Source organism: Heliangelus exortis, chromosome 5 (assembly GCF_036169615.1).
Source record: "Heliangelus exortis chromosome 5, bHelExo1.hap1, whole genome shotgun sequence".
Classification (NCBI taxonomy): Eukaryota; Metazoa; Chordata; class Aves; order Apodiformes; family Trochilidae; genus Heliangelus; species Heliangelus exortis.
In genome coordinates, this window is record NC_092426.1 from 10044267 (window position 1) to 10058615 (window position 14349).

General features: G+C 37.8%; 1 protein-coding gene across 17 annotated transcripts in view; it reads right to left on the reverse strand.

Moving 5' to 3' along the window:
* Window positions 1–14349, reverse strand: part of MARK3 (microtubule affinity regulating kinase 3) — a 64129-nt gene that overhangs the window by 9320 nt on the left and 40460 nt on the right. For 4 of the 17 annotated variants that reach the window (XM_071745470.1, XM_071745471.1, XM_071745468.1 and 1 more), the window contains 5 exons: window positions 13525–13742; window positions 8210–8313; window positions 3487–3651; window positions 2501–2758; window positions 111–137 (listed from right to left, as the gene is read on the reverse strand). In XM_071745470.1, the coding sequence (XP_071601571.1) occupies window positions 111–137; window positions 2501–2758; window positions 3487–3651; window positions 8210–8313; window positions 13525–13742 (772 nt within the window). The remainder of the gene's footprint in view (window positions 1–110; window positions 138–2500; window positions 2759–3486; window positions 3652–8209; window positions 8314–13524; window positions 13743–14349) is intronic. The other 13 variants (XM_071745481.1, XM_071745477.1, XM_071745478.1 and 10 more) reach the window with 6 other exon arrangements.

The window sequence follows — 14349 nt, forward strand, 5'->3', positions numbered from 1 at the left end:
AAGTATTTAGTTCTCAGCAGAAAGTTTAGTTTTCAGAAAACCAAGGCTAGAAAGCCAATCTGTTGTTAATTGCAGGAGCCAATTTTTTTTTAAATATAAATAAATCCTACCTTTTGATAAACCTGAATGACATGTTTCTAAAAGAAATTAAGCCAAAATAATAATTAACAAAAGGTTTTGTACAAAATAAATCGAAAAAGCCATTTAGAGTGAAACATGCAAAAAGACCTCATTTAAACACAGTGAAAATACACTTCAATATGTTCTGAGACTAGGCAGATGACTTAGGGTCTAGAGTGTCAAACTTTTAGAATTGCTACTTCCAAACTTAATTTTTCTGGGAAATACGCCACCAGTAGTTATTAAGAATTAAAATATATACTAGTGTCAAAACAGTTTAAAGTACAAAATCCGCAAGGGAACATAAAAATGTTTGGATTTTCTACATGTATTTCAAACAGAAAGCAAGAATCAATTAAATCTGCTATAATTGGATCTTGAGTATCTTCAGAGTCAGGTTTCTTCCTTCATAACATTAGCTCAGCCCTGTTGTGCCAAAAAATGCCTTAAATATTTTTGCTAATTTAGTGGCAGAAGACGTAAGTACCTACACCACAACACTATTAAGTTAACAATGAAAAGGATTCTGATCCCCCATAGAGAATGCTAGAATGAGTTAACAGGTTTTAATATGTTTTTTTTTTATTTTTATTTAAAAAGAAGAGACATACTGGTGTCCTTTGATTGGACCATCCACCTCCTCACTAGGTTTGTACAGCACATAGTGTAACAGAGCCCCAACCATAAGAGGTCCTCCAAGTGCAAACTGAACTGTCTCTAACAGTGCTGTTGTGTCACAGCTGCACATTATTTCATCAAGTCCAGATGGAATTTAAATTACTGGCAAAAGTAATGGGGAAAAACTTAAAGAAAACCACGCTGCAATGCAAAAGCTGAACCTTGGAGGTAATGACAGAAGTTTGAATGCTGCCTGAACAGCTGAGTGACACACAATGTTAAACACTATGTTCCAGCAGCACAAGTGGAGAGCTTGCATGTTCACAGTTTGAGTGTCCCCTTTTGGAATGTCAGATGGAAAATTAATTAAGGATATTACGAACAAAAGTAAAGAAAGATGTGCCAAAAGGATGTCTTTGATTAAGATTTCATTTGACAAAAAGCAGATAACGTAATTGTTAAAAAAAATATTAATCTTTTATCTCTCTCAACAGAAAAAGAACAAAACAAAACAGGGAAGTGTTAGTTGGCAAAGCACTAAGCAAGGTAAAACATTTACTAAAGTCTAGGCTGTCCATTTTCATTTTTCACAGAAACAACTGCATTTTTAAAGAAATTCACTCTCTAAATTGAAATCAGCCAGTTGTGAAAAACTGGAGTTTGGCTTAGCATTATTTGTAGGAATAGGATCCTCTGAAGAGGATACTGAGAGGGAGGCATGTATATCACAAAACAGACAGGAAGGAAATGAATTGATGCTGATGTGATATAAGCCTAAAACAAATACAAGCAGGCCAAGACTGGAATGATATATTCCACAAAATTGCACATGATGAGGAGCGTATAAAAACATGGCAATTATCTTAATGCAAAGATAAACAAAGCCACGCTTCTTCAAACAGAAACTGTCAATGTCAGAGTGAACTGAAGTATGTGGTATTTGGACAGACAGGTTTTAAACATAGAAGGAAAATAGGGGGAGTTCAATTTTAGGGTTTGTGAGAACTAATTCAAAATTATACTTGGATTTGAAACAAGAAGTCCAATTAGAATAAACACCGAGTGAGGCAAAAATACCTACTTAAGCTAGGCTTTGGATAGACCAATACACCTTCAAACCAAATCCAGAACCTGCCCATGACTTAAAGGTCAAAACAAGAGTATGTTTTTCAAGGTCTGACCAGTCTCCTGCCTAGACTGAAATGATAGTACTGTAATTATTTTAAGATGACCTATGCTAGTACTACTGCCCAAAGCAGCTTTTGTTTCCTGCACCTACCCTTTCAACTCTGGTATTTCTCTTTGTGTGTTACCAGCAAGATTGTTCTGGAAATATTAGTAGTCTAAATGACTGGGAAATGAAATCTGAGCTCCTAAAGCTACATAACCTATCAAAACTTAAATCCTAGTTTATGCTGTCAACTGACAGACCTCACAGTCGGAGTTAGCAGCTTTGGAAATGAGCTGAAATGTTTCAGCATCCTCAGAAATGAGGATGAAGAGCACAGAAGCAGCACAGACCAAGCTGTCTCACTTTTTATTTCATTTGATTCAACTGTTAAAAGTGAATGGCTTCTGTAACCACAAAAAAATTGTAAGCCAGTGTATTTTATGTTGCAGGAATTGTTAAGCCACTCATCAGAGAATGCGGACCAAAAAAACCAACAAACCAACAACCCCACAAACTTAAGCAATGATATATTGGGTATGCCTACCACCTGGAAAGAAGGGAACACTGCATTACCATTTTTAAGAGGCTTACCTTCTTGTTAGCTTTGAAGTTAGTTTAGTAAATAGGTTAGTGGAGCCCCTGCTTCGAGTCTGTGAGAGCGGTGTTGCTTCGTGGGACAGACTGGGCGATGCTGGGGGCCCGTTGTAGGTAGCAGTGCGGCGCTCCCGGAGCTGTCCGTGGAAGGTGCTCCGACTGGCGGTTCCTCTGGGGAAACGAATACGGTCAGGAGTGGTGGCACTGCTAATGCTGTGAGTTGAAGCAACGGGAGTTCTCTGATCGGGAATAGCACTAGAGCAGAAAACAAAAAACAACGCTAGAACTTCTTCACGGAAGCACTACGGTTCTGCAGGAAACACAAAAAACGCTACGCTCTACAGTAAAGCATAAGCAGACACTTTTATATAGGCCAGGGTTGGAAATACCAACATTATTACAGCACTGTATGGAATCAAAACTTGTAAGAAGTTAGGATTAAAAGGCTGCCGAAACAGAAACCTACACAGGCAGAAAAAAAAAATGCAGGGAGTATCCTGGAGATGACTAGATCAACTAGGCATAAATGTTTCACTGAGAAGACTGATAAAAGAATAGATGAGTTGAGTTTCCTCCCAGGAAAGAGAAGCAACACTTAGCTTTAGTCTCTCCCTCCACATTCTATACGTTCATCTTTGAAAATCTTGCTCGTTTGAAAGTATCCTACACAAAATTCTCTACAAGCAAACTGCTCCAAGTAGTGAAGTCCTTCAGGATACACTGCTAAAGTCTCCCACAAACTTTGACAATATGGAATGTCCAATACTCCTAACACCGGGAGAAAAATTAAGGTTCATTATTGCAGGATTATGTCACAGACAGCCTGACACACCACAAGACAGATGTAAACGAGACTAAAAAAAATGAGGAAACACACATCTTGTGGGCAATATATACTAGAACGATCTAGGACTAAAATTCCACAGCACAAAGTTAAGAAGCAGTGGGTATAAGTTAGTTTCACAACGATTTCAGGTTCTTACATAGGCCTGAAGTTATCTGCGCCATTGTCTATTGGAGGCAACATCATCTTCGTGTGCACAGAGGCTGACATGGACATCGACTTCTGATGTCGCAGCCGAACACTGGAGAAGGATGTGGTACAAACTGAAGCAGGACTAGCTGCGTAAGCGAACATTTCTGTCAGGCTGTGAGGGGGTTTGGGTTCAGGCAGAGGCAGAAAGAAGAGCATGATGGACCAACAACAAACTACTGCACTGTAAAAAAGCAAACTTTTCCTTCTATTAACCGAGTTAGCACAGAACATGGACTCTAACAGCCCTCGAACAGCAACTACCCTATACTCCCCTTAAAAAGCATCCTTACTATAGTGCTTGACATCTGTGAAACAATCATTCTTTTACCATCACCGTTAGTTTGCAGTGATACCCTCCTTAACATACAGAACATGAATAACTCAGTGTTCTGTGCTAGCTGGTATTGTTCTTACCATTCAGAACGGCATTTAAAAACCCACCAACTGCAGTTTCCAAAAGACTGCTGATAGCTCCATCACTGCAGTGAAATACTTTGTTTTCATAATATAGCTGTGTTAAAATTGAATCTGAGTATGTTGGGCAAGCTGTCAAATCTTGACCTACAGCTGATAATGGAGGGACTTCACAGGCACAATCAGAACCAGCAATATAATGATCTTTAACAAGTCCAGAGAGGCCCCCCCAAAATTAATCAATCTGTAGCATGTAGGAAGCTCTGTGAATAATGCTTGGTGTTCTCCAAAGGAAGAGGTATGACCACTGAAGAACATCTCTCACTTGGTCACAACCCTTAAATTCTCCAAATTACTATTCAGGCTTTCAAGGAAGGTCTACAGGGCTGTCTCAGTAGAATGGCCCATAAGCTGCTGGCTGTTTAATATGTTAAGATGGGAGCATGGAATAGTTTTCTTTCTTTGGGCCAAAATACTCTACTCAGCCTTCACATTACCTAGTAACAGTAAGGATGGGAGAAAACTGAATGGTCATAAGATGTATTGGGCCTTTCAGGCTACCACACCATTCATCTGATCTTTGCTTTAAAAGTAAGGCAATTGTAATTCAGAAATGTTCAAAGTTAAGAAATCAGTAATTGTCAATGGCAGCTTCATGACACTGCATCTTCACTTCCAAGTTACTTCATGGTTACATATACTGAAATTCAATTCCTGTTATTTTCTGCTATGTCAGACACTGGAGAGAAGAATGCTAGTCCAGCTACAAGTATCAGCAGACCTGTATCTTGGGCTTAGCTCTCAAAACACTAGTAGAAAACACCTCGGGGCTCAGACATCAGAGCTGCTGGCTAAAATAGCTAGCAAAATTGACTTATTTTTGTTTGTTTTTTAACTTTTCATAATGGAAGACTTTCTCTGTGTCATGCATGCATCTTCTCACACTGCTGAATCCAGCAGGCTGCCAACTGCAACCACTACTACAACACAGCCCAACTTTTACACTACCCCACAGTATTAAGAAATTGTAAGGAAATGAACATTCATCTCAAAAGCAATACCCTGAACTCAAGTAATCCCCAAATAATTGCTCTCAAGCACTTCTTGCTCCTTTCCTCTCAATTTGTTGCAAAAGATAAAAGAGTAAAATGTAGTTCTTCAACACATTAGACTCAAGTTTTACTTAGATGCCTGCCTCCAAAGATGTGATAGCTCAAGGTATCAATAGGGTACCAGAGCACACATTAACACATTTGTATTTCTTCCTCTGAAGCTTTACTAGAAATCAGCTTCCTAGGATTACTAGTCTGGGAACAAAGAAACAACAAGCTGACATTCACCAATTAGTGCCAAGGCTTATTAAAAATCAGAGACTATTGTAAATCATTTGTGCTAAAAAATGATTTAAAGCAATTGCCTATCATTATGAAGTGTTTCATGAGTCCCAAAGTGTGTTAATTAATGCTCAGGCTTTGGAAGAAGGCCAACAGAGACATCTCCAGCAGAATGCCACACAATGTGTTAAAGTAGGGATGTGAGACTTGGAAACACTTCACTTTCACCACTCTGGCATGGGGTCTTTCAGACTACAACCTTCACTATTAAGTCAACTAGCTGACTACCAATGCTTCAAAGTTTCCATACCTTCATAAACAGTGCCTTCTCAGAAACCAATGTTCAAGATAATAACAGAACAGGCAACATTTCAATGCTTTCTCTACAGCAAAAACAGGGACTTGAAATGTGCACATCTTGCCTTTTAAAGCTGCCAGATTTTCACTGGGTCACAGCTGGTATCTGACTGGCTATGGAAAATCTAAAATCCAATCTGTAACAAATTATCTACAGTAATTAACTCCTGCCTTGAACACTTCCTACCAAACACTTCCACATCAGAAAAGCCATTTTTAACAAAACTTTGGATTTATAAAAAGGTCAGGTTCTACTCCAGAACTTGCTTTATAGAAGAAAAAACATTACAAGTTTCTAAAGTTACTTGGTGTCAAGTTGAGAGTACAATAATAGAGATACTACAGGAACACCTGAAGACAGGCAGAATTCCTTCCCAAGAGCCAATCCTATCCATAGCCGTATTTCTGTAGCCTGCATTAAAGGTCTCTGCATTTCATGTGTTTAGTCAAGCCTTTACCCAGTTACAGTAACAAAATATATTCATACATATATTCTGAATCCTGTGCCAAATCTTTTCCTATACTCTCTATAAAGAGCAACAAATTTATTATTATTATTATTATTATTATTATTATTATCATCATCACCATTGTGAAAATATGAATGCTTAGATATTTCAAATAACCCAAATGGGGATAAATTTTGCAGGGTAAGCAAATGATGTTTTGATACCACATTGACAACAGAAGGTAAATTACATGAGGATAACAAAAGATGGATACAAAATTGAATTATTATAGTTGTCAAGAATTACTCAAGATTAACTTTGAGCCTGCTTAGTTGTGACAAACCAGCAAGACAGCAGTTTGCCAAGACACTCAAAAGCTGGGAAAAAAATAAGTAACTAGAAAAACAGCTCTTAAATGTATGAAGTGACTCCTAAATTAAGGGGATATCTTAATCTCATGCATTCCTCATAGGTGATATCTAATAACTTTTCAAAATGTGATTAAAAAATGTAGACAAGATATTATAAAGATCTTAGTTTAAAGATGAACAAAATTGTTACTACACCAAGAAATCAGGTAATCAAGTCTGGTCAAAACTATTTTGGACTGAAAGATTCATTTTTGAAGAAGAGTTTGGAAAGAAAAATTCTACAAAAATATCAAATCAAAGAAAGTATGGCTAGCTTTAATCTAAACAAACTTGGTAATGTTAACAATGACTACCAATGAAGGCTGAGACAGACGCACTAAGAGACAGTACCAAAGAGCTGTGCCATACTTCACAAGACAGGTGACTGCAGGCCCAGCTGGCCAGCTAGATTTTGGCACTCTTCAAACTTATACTTGACTTTTTCCTTAATCACTTTCAGCTTGCAGAAAGCTAGGAGGAAGAGACTGGATCAGAATCATGTTCTTTATCCCTAGGCTCCAGGGATCAAACAAGGGACAGACAGACTTTACATTCAACTTCAAAACTTTGTCACTCTTCCTTATAAACTGCCAAAAGGAAGGGAGGAAAATTCTGTGAAAAAATGGCAGATCTTTCACCTACTTTAATATGAGCTAGAAAAAAAGTATTTTCTTCTCATCCTTTACCATATAAAAATATGAAGGGGTGGAGACAATTGGGAAAAGTAGGAGAGAAGTACACAATCGTCCAAACTTAAACATCTTTATTAAGTACCAGCTATCTGGGTTCTCTCCTGGCAACTGCCAACTAGTTCATTTTTACCAGCTTTTGAGATAAGTAAAATTTTGTGAAGAATGGTTGGTTGGAACTTAAAACATCTCAGTCAGTATGGAAATCTGGTGGTATTCTTCATAAGCATCTGTATCTGATGTCTACATTCACTCATATTTATTCTCTACAGCTCTCCTCAGAATTTGGTACAGAGGAAAGGATGGCACTAGATGTGGCTATGAAGCTAAAACAGGAACTCCAATTCCACTCTATGCTTCTGTCAGGCTTTCATTCAGTAAATTAAGAGAAAACTTGTTATTCTTCTGACTGTTCTCACTCCTAATATGGAGGTATCAGTGCTTCCCTTCTGTAAATTACTTCTATAAGTACTGGAAAGAAATTAGACTACAGGGATGTCAGTAAGGTACAAGACAATTTCTTGTCCAAGATAATGGCCTATCACTATTTCTTTTTTTCTCTGAAAAATAACCCAACAACTTTCACCCTGAGATTTTGTATAAAAAAACAGTGTTAAAAATAATCCCAACAAAGTACAGTTTAGAGTGAAATGTGAAAAGAGAATGGCCCAAGAGATGGCCTTAGTACAGTTTGACACTAGACAAGCCTCTTCTGCAGCTGTTTGGCCACAGGAGTTAACAACTGATTTAAGATGAAGGCTGTACAAATATGACATGTATTTAACCAGAAATTTGGATCCTTCTTTTGCATTTTAAGTATAAGGGTTGTAATAAGTAAGCATAGGAGAAAAAAACCCCACAATATACTTACAGGTGCTCCATAAGCAAAGATTCATCCATTCACTCACCTTCCATTAAGCATTACACTAGAATTTTACTGATTTTTACATTAGGCATTGGAGTTTTTGGGAAATGGGAAGACAAGGGACATACACCACAGGAAGACATTCCAGATACCTGTTCTCCTTGCCATTCTGTATCACTGAATGCCGATCAGCAGTGGTTCTTTCACTACAAACGTAAGTGTTGCGCCGGGTCATTGCTCCGGGGGCAGTGTTATTCTACAATTAAAAAGCATAGGCTTGTTATTCCTCACAGAAGCCTTTTCTGGGTTTAGGACTACATATAATTGAAGGCTGTTTTATTTTATGCTACTTCTACACAGTTATAAAACTTAAAATAATTAAGTAAGCTAATACACATACACCTTCCAGTATTTTAAAGGAATAATGCATAAAATAATAGTAACAATTCTTGAATTTCATGTTGAAGACTCAAAATTAGTATCACTTAAATTTTTAATGACCGATGTTCTGAATTACAAGTTCTTAGCATGTATAGCATTCATCTACATCTGAATAGCCTATGTCTTTACAGCCTACTTTTGAAATACTTTACCCCTTGTAGAGTGTAGAATTTTCCTTTAAGTTAAAATCATATCCTTAAACAAGATAGGCAAAGCAGAGTCTTAAGAAACAAATGTGGTAAAATTCAGTGGGAAGGTAAACATGGACTTTTAAAATATGAAAATACTATAAAACACTAGACAAGTTTTAAAAACAGGGAATAGTAAGTCACATTAAAGAGACAAATTGCAGAGAATTTTAAAAAAACATTTTTAAAAATACACATTTAAATACAAGCATAATACACTGAGGACAAGAGAACCAGGGGAACTTAAACTACAGACCTTACTTTAGAGGGGAGAAAAGAAATAGAATTACTTTGCCTCTGTCTTTACAGAGAAAGAGGGTGGAGATATGCCCAAGTTGGCGGTCAATTTTCCAGGAACGACTGAGAAGCTGGGTAATTCACAGATAACAGAATTATAAAAAGTTAGATGCAATTACTGAAGGAAAAGCATGATGGTCTAGATAAACATGCAGGTTGTAGAGGAAGTAAAAGCTGGCAAGCCTTACACTTTTCCTCCCCACCCCAAGAACATAAAACAGGAAACTGCATATGGTTGGAAAGTGGAGAAAACACCTTTAAAATTTTTCTTAAAAGAAAAAGGATCACGGGGCAAAGCAGGAAGCAAAATAGGCTATTGACTAAACATCACTGCTGGGGAAAGTCTTGGAGGAGGCTTGCTTAAAGGAACAACTGGTCAGCACCTGGATAAGCATGTGTTGAGTAAGGATGGCCACTGAGAATCAGGCAGGGGACTTCATGCTCAACTAACCTTTTGGAGTTCTTTGAAGAATTACTGCTATGATAGACAAGGGAAATTCAAGTGGATTTTAAAAATAGCATTAAGAAAAGGTTTCATATAAGTGGTCACAGCAGAGAATCATGGGAAAGAGGATAAAAAAAAAAAAAAAAAGGAAAAATGAGTTCAAGCACAAAAGGAGAGGATTCAAACCTTTTTTTGCTTCCAAACCTGAAATAAAACTGTTAAAAGTGGAGTATTCTCAATAACCAGCAAAAGCCCCTCCAGTGCCTCAAGGCAAAATAGTTGGTGTACAGGGAGTCTTAAGCAGGGTGCATTTAACAATGAAGCCATCTTGTCTATTTTAAAGATTGCTGACCTGTTACACACCATTATGTGAATGTAGAAATAAAAATGAAAAACTCCTGGTGTTAAAAAGTATGAAGAGTATTTTAGATTAGTAGAGCTATTAATTAAATAAGATGGATGCAGTTGTCTCAAGAGTTCCCAAGTATTCTTCACTCAATTCTTCTTAGGGATAGACATGTGCCAAGCATCAGCAGATGTCCTCCTGGCCCTTCTACTTCATTCCTTACAAATTTCTCTTCTTCAGATCTGCTAACTTTTTAAAATATTTGATTCTTTGGTTTTCCTGTGACATTTGCCAGTGTGCAAACTCCCTTCTTTTTACTAAACTTGCTAGCAATGAAGGCTGTGCACTGAAGGTGAAGTTTTGTTTATATGCTCGTGAAGCCATGCTGTGTAAAACATTTTGCAGCACCCTTGAAAAACAGTGGCACTTCAAACATATCTGCTTACTGTTTGGTTCTGTGCTCCTGAACATACTAAAAATGAAGCATCTAGAATATCTGACAGTCTTCTTCTGGCAGGAAATATGCTCAATAATGGGTGGCTTCCTCTCAGCGTTAAATATTTGTCTTCCTTGAGAAGACATCACAACATAAAAATGTACTGTGATGCTGTGTATCTAGCAAGTCAAGACAGGATTCCCTGTGCTGGATCAAACTGTAAAGACTGCATCTGTAGGCTTGGGAGTGGACAGGTTTTGGTATTTTATCTGAAATCAGAAGACTCTAAAGATGCACTTTCCCAGCTCTTTTTCTGGAATGTAAAGACCAAAGGATCAGTATAATTTTTTTTTTTTTTTCTGTTTGGCTCAGATTTCAGAGATTACAAGAGGAAGTTTAACTATTTCCAAACCTCAGTTTTAGCAAAGATAGTCTTGGTATTGGGTATTTATACTTCTTAGGTGTATGACCTCCATTCAGGATTCATCAAGGAGGTTCTTCAACTACAGTTTTGGTTTTTTGGGGATTTTTTTTTTTTTTGTTCAGCTAACATACAGACTATTAACCTCTGGACATGTCTAAGCTGCACAGGTGCACAGCAAGGGAAGCCCGAAACCGGTGTCAACAGCACCATGTGACAGCCCCTAGGGTTAGGGTTAGCTGCATAAATTATTCCTCATGACATCATCTGCCTTTTTTGCAGGAGGTGTTGACACTGCAAAAGCACATGTTGAGACTTATGAGCATATGTGCAAGGTCCAATCACAGCACAAAGGAAGAACCTCTGGTACAGAGTCCTGCTCTTTACCTAGAGAGTTCTATGCCCACTGCTCGGGCAGGCTACTTTTACACTAAGAGATACCAAGACAAGGACTGATGAAAAAAGAATCAGCTTTTGACTTACAATAATAAACCAATTTACTTAAGAGCTCTAGTATGTTTTTTGGTCCTAAATTCTTTTCCAAACATACCTTCTATTTTCCTCTTCCAGTTTTCTCAAAGCTATACTAAGGGCTTTGGGGCAGCTTTGTCACAAGCACTGAGAAAAATCCAGAGCTGAGAGTAATAAACAAGGAGTTATTATTAGTTGCTGCTGGGGATCCCTGTAGCAGGTTTTCTTTATTAATTTAGTATTTGCCCAATGAACCTGATTTTTGATGTGCACTTCGTTCAGCCTGCTACTTAGTTTGCAAGAGTTTAAATGCTCTGTCAGTTCTACAAGTACAGCTTGGAGCTCCTTACTCCAGTCCCAGACCCAGCTATCTGCTCCACAAACACAACTCTTACCCTTAAGTGCATGCTTGTAAGCTTTGTTATTTAATAAGAGCAGCACACAACTGGCTAATAGTCTCCAGCTAGGACCAGTTCTACTACTTTTGCTGTATCCAAAGTAATATCCATTTTTAAACAGTATTTTGCCTCCCCTTCAGTGATTTTCTCAGCATATTACTGATTTCTGAAACTAAGTGCCCAGCAGAAACACAAACTCTCTCCACTTCAACCTTTTTTCAGCCTCAGGACAATATGGTAACTCAATCTTTTATTCTGTTCTAGATGTACGCTGATGAATGTGAGAAATAAAACTAATAATTTCCTTAATAATTTCTAGGAGTTCTGTAAAAAGTTAGTGCTTCCCTCCATCTCCAACAGCCAGAAAGCAAAAGACTAATCTCTAGCAAGGGAAAAAAAGAAAAAAAGTTTGCACAGTCTGACATGAAGAGCTATAAACAGAGAATTTAGAACACTAATTAACTGAGTGACATCACAAGTCTGATTCCATGTTCATTTTGTATCACTGCTTGTAAAAGATCAGCTGGATCAGCTGCACAACAAATCAGAAGAGAGAACTATCCTATGGTTATGAGCTCATATTTTATTTCAGCTACAGTAATATGAAATTTGAAGGCTACTGGAATAAATCCCCAGGACTTGGGACTGGTGTAGAACAGAAGATCAAAATACTGAATATGCTGAATGTAAAATACATTTTAAATGTGATGCAAGGCTCCTGAATAAGGCACTACAAAATACAGAGTAAGGCCAAAAACTAGCACAAAACTGATTTTGAGACTTGGTATCTAAGAACTGTCATGTGAGAACAAAGTCTGAATGGTTTCTGGACTGATCAAAAAACAAGATGGGAAAAGGGAAAGGGCAAGGGACTAAAAAAAAAAAAAAAAAATCAGAAAAGCATTCCCTAAAATCATGAGGTCTTGTTCATATTTATGAGTAACAGCTGCTACAGGAGAAGACATGTCTTTTCCAAGGAATCACTTTGACTGAGATCCTTCAGCCAAGTCACTATCAGCCACTGAGCCAAGTGACAATACAGAGCCAACAAAGTGAAATAAATCTGATTTTATTTCTTTTGCTTCAGATTGCCAAAGAGCTGAGTTCAGGAAGTTATCTTCTCATTTGTTTTAAGCAACAGTGCTGAGTATGTGACCAAATATGACAACTTAGTGGGAAAAGTTAAAAAAAAAAATAAACACTCCACTGCAAGATGAATAAAGGATGGGGAATTTACTCCTTCTGAAAAGAGGGAAGTTTTAAAAATACAAAACCCCCAAGCTTTATAAATTAAATTCTACAAGACTCAAGAGTTATTATATGAAAACAGAACTTTGCCTCAGAGGGAGGCACACAGAATATGCATGTTAAAGCCAAACCAATGAATTTTCTTTCCATTCACTGCCTGCCACTCAACCCTGTCAAGTCACTAGTTATACACCTTAGAGTGGTTTGTTGTTGTTGGAGTCTAGGGGTGTGTGTGAGAAGTCCACATGGACAAAAGCCAGGCACACTGCTTTTAAGCTCAAGTTGAAATGCAACCTTGAGCAGGTTTTGGAGCTACATTTGCTTGATAATCTTAATGCACATAATTATGACTTGGAACAACCTGTGTGAGAACAAAGATTAGGTGACTCCTTAGATACATGAAACTATAAAATGGGATAATAAAAATTTTATCCTTCTGTACAAGAAGCCACAGAAGACTAGTTGGTGATATCAGAAATAACTTTACAGATATAAAATTTCAGGAGATGGCCTTTGAGTTCAGTTTCTTCTTTTTTATATTTAAATTATGTATGTACCTTAACAGCTGCTAGTGCTAATTACTAATACCTACTACTTCAGGAATATTACAAGGTAACTTGAGGAGCTGACTGATGCAGGGGTGAAGGGGAAAGCAACAGTGCAGGATACCTACACCGAGTCTTGATGAATGAAAAGTAAACCAACACCACTGATAAATCACACTTTCACTCCTCAAACACACTTCACAGTTTTGATAAATGAGCATTTCTACTTACACTAGGGACAGCCGAACTTTTCTTACGTTCAGGAATATCAGCCTTATTGGGATTGCTGGCATTTCCAAGCATTGGACTAGCTGGTGCAATTCCTCTTCCTGCACCAGCACTACTGCTGGATTTTCTTGATTGAATTCCTTCTTCTTTAAGGTCACTGTCTGTAGTACTAGTCTGGCTTCTTTTGGGATATGCCACTACTGAGGGGATGGATGGTCCAGCTTAAAAAACAAAAGAAACAGAAAATTACGTAATTATTTAAATTACTGAAACATGCATGTTTCAGAAGACAGTAAAATATGGTGAAGAAGGAGGGAGGCAATGACAACACACAGAAACATCATCCTGAAGCAAGGCCCTCTACTTTGTAAATAAAATCTGACAGATTTGATACTCAAGTCAACTCTAGTAAGGCTTCCTCTCATACCACAATTCCAAGACAGATACCTCTCTTCTGCTAACCTTGCTAAGGACAGGAGGGCCATAATAACAATTACTTGAACTCATTGCACAAAGATACTACCTGATTTCCATGAAAGAATTAAGAATTCAATGGAGTCTTCTGGTGTTTTGAGTACTGGCACTGGTTTGGCAAGAAAAAAATCTTTAGAAACATTTTGAAGTCACTTAAATAACTGACTCATCTCAACTGAGGATCCACCTTTAGCATGAGGCTGGCACACACTATTCAAAACAATTTCAGATAAAACTGGGCTCCTGAGACAGGTACCTGGTGACACAACCCTGGACCACCAGTGACACCAACTGCCAGTGGACTCTGCTCCTGGAGCAGCCCAGAAAAAATGGTGATTTGCCACCAGCCTCCTC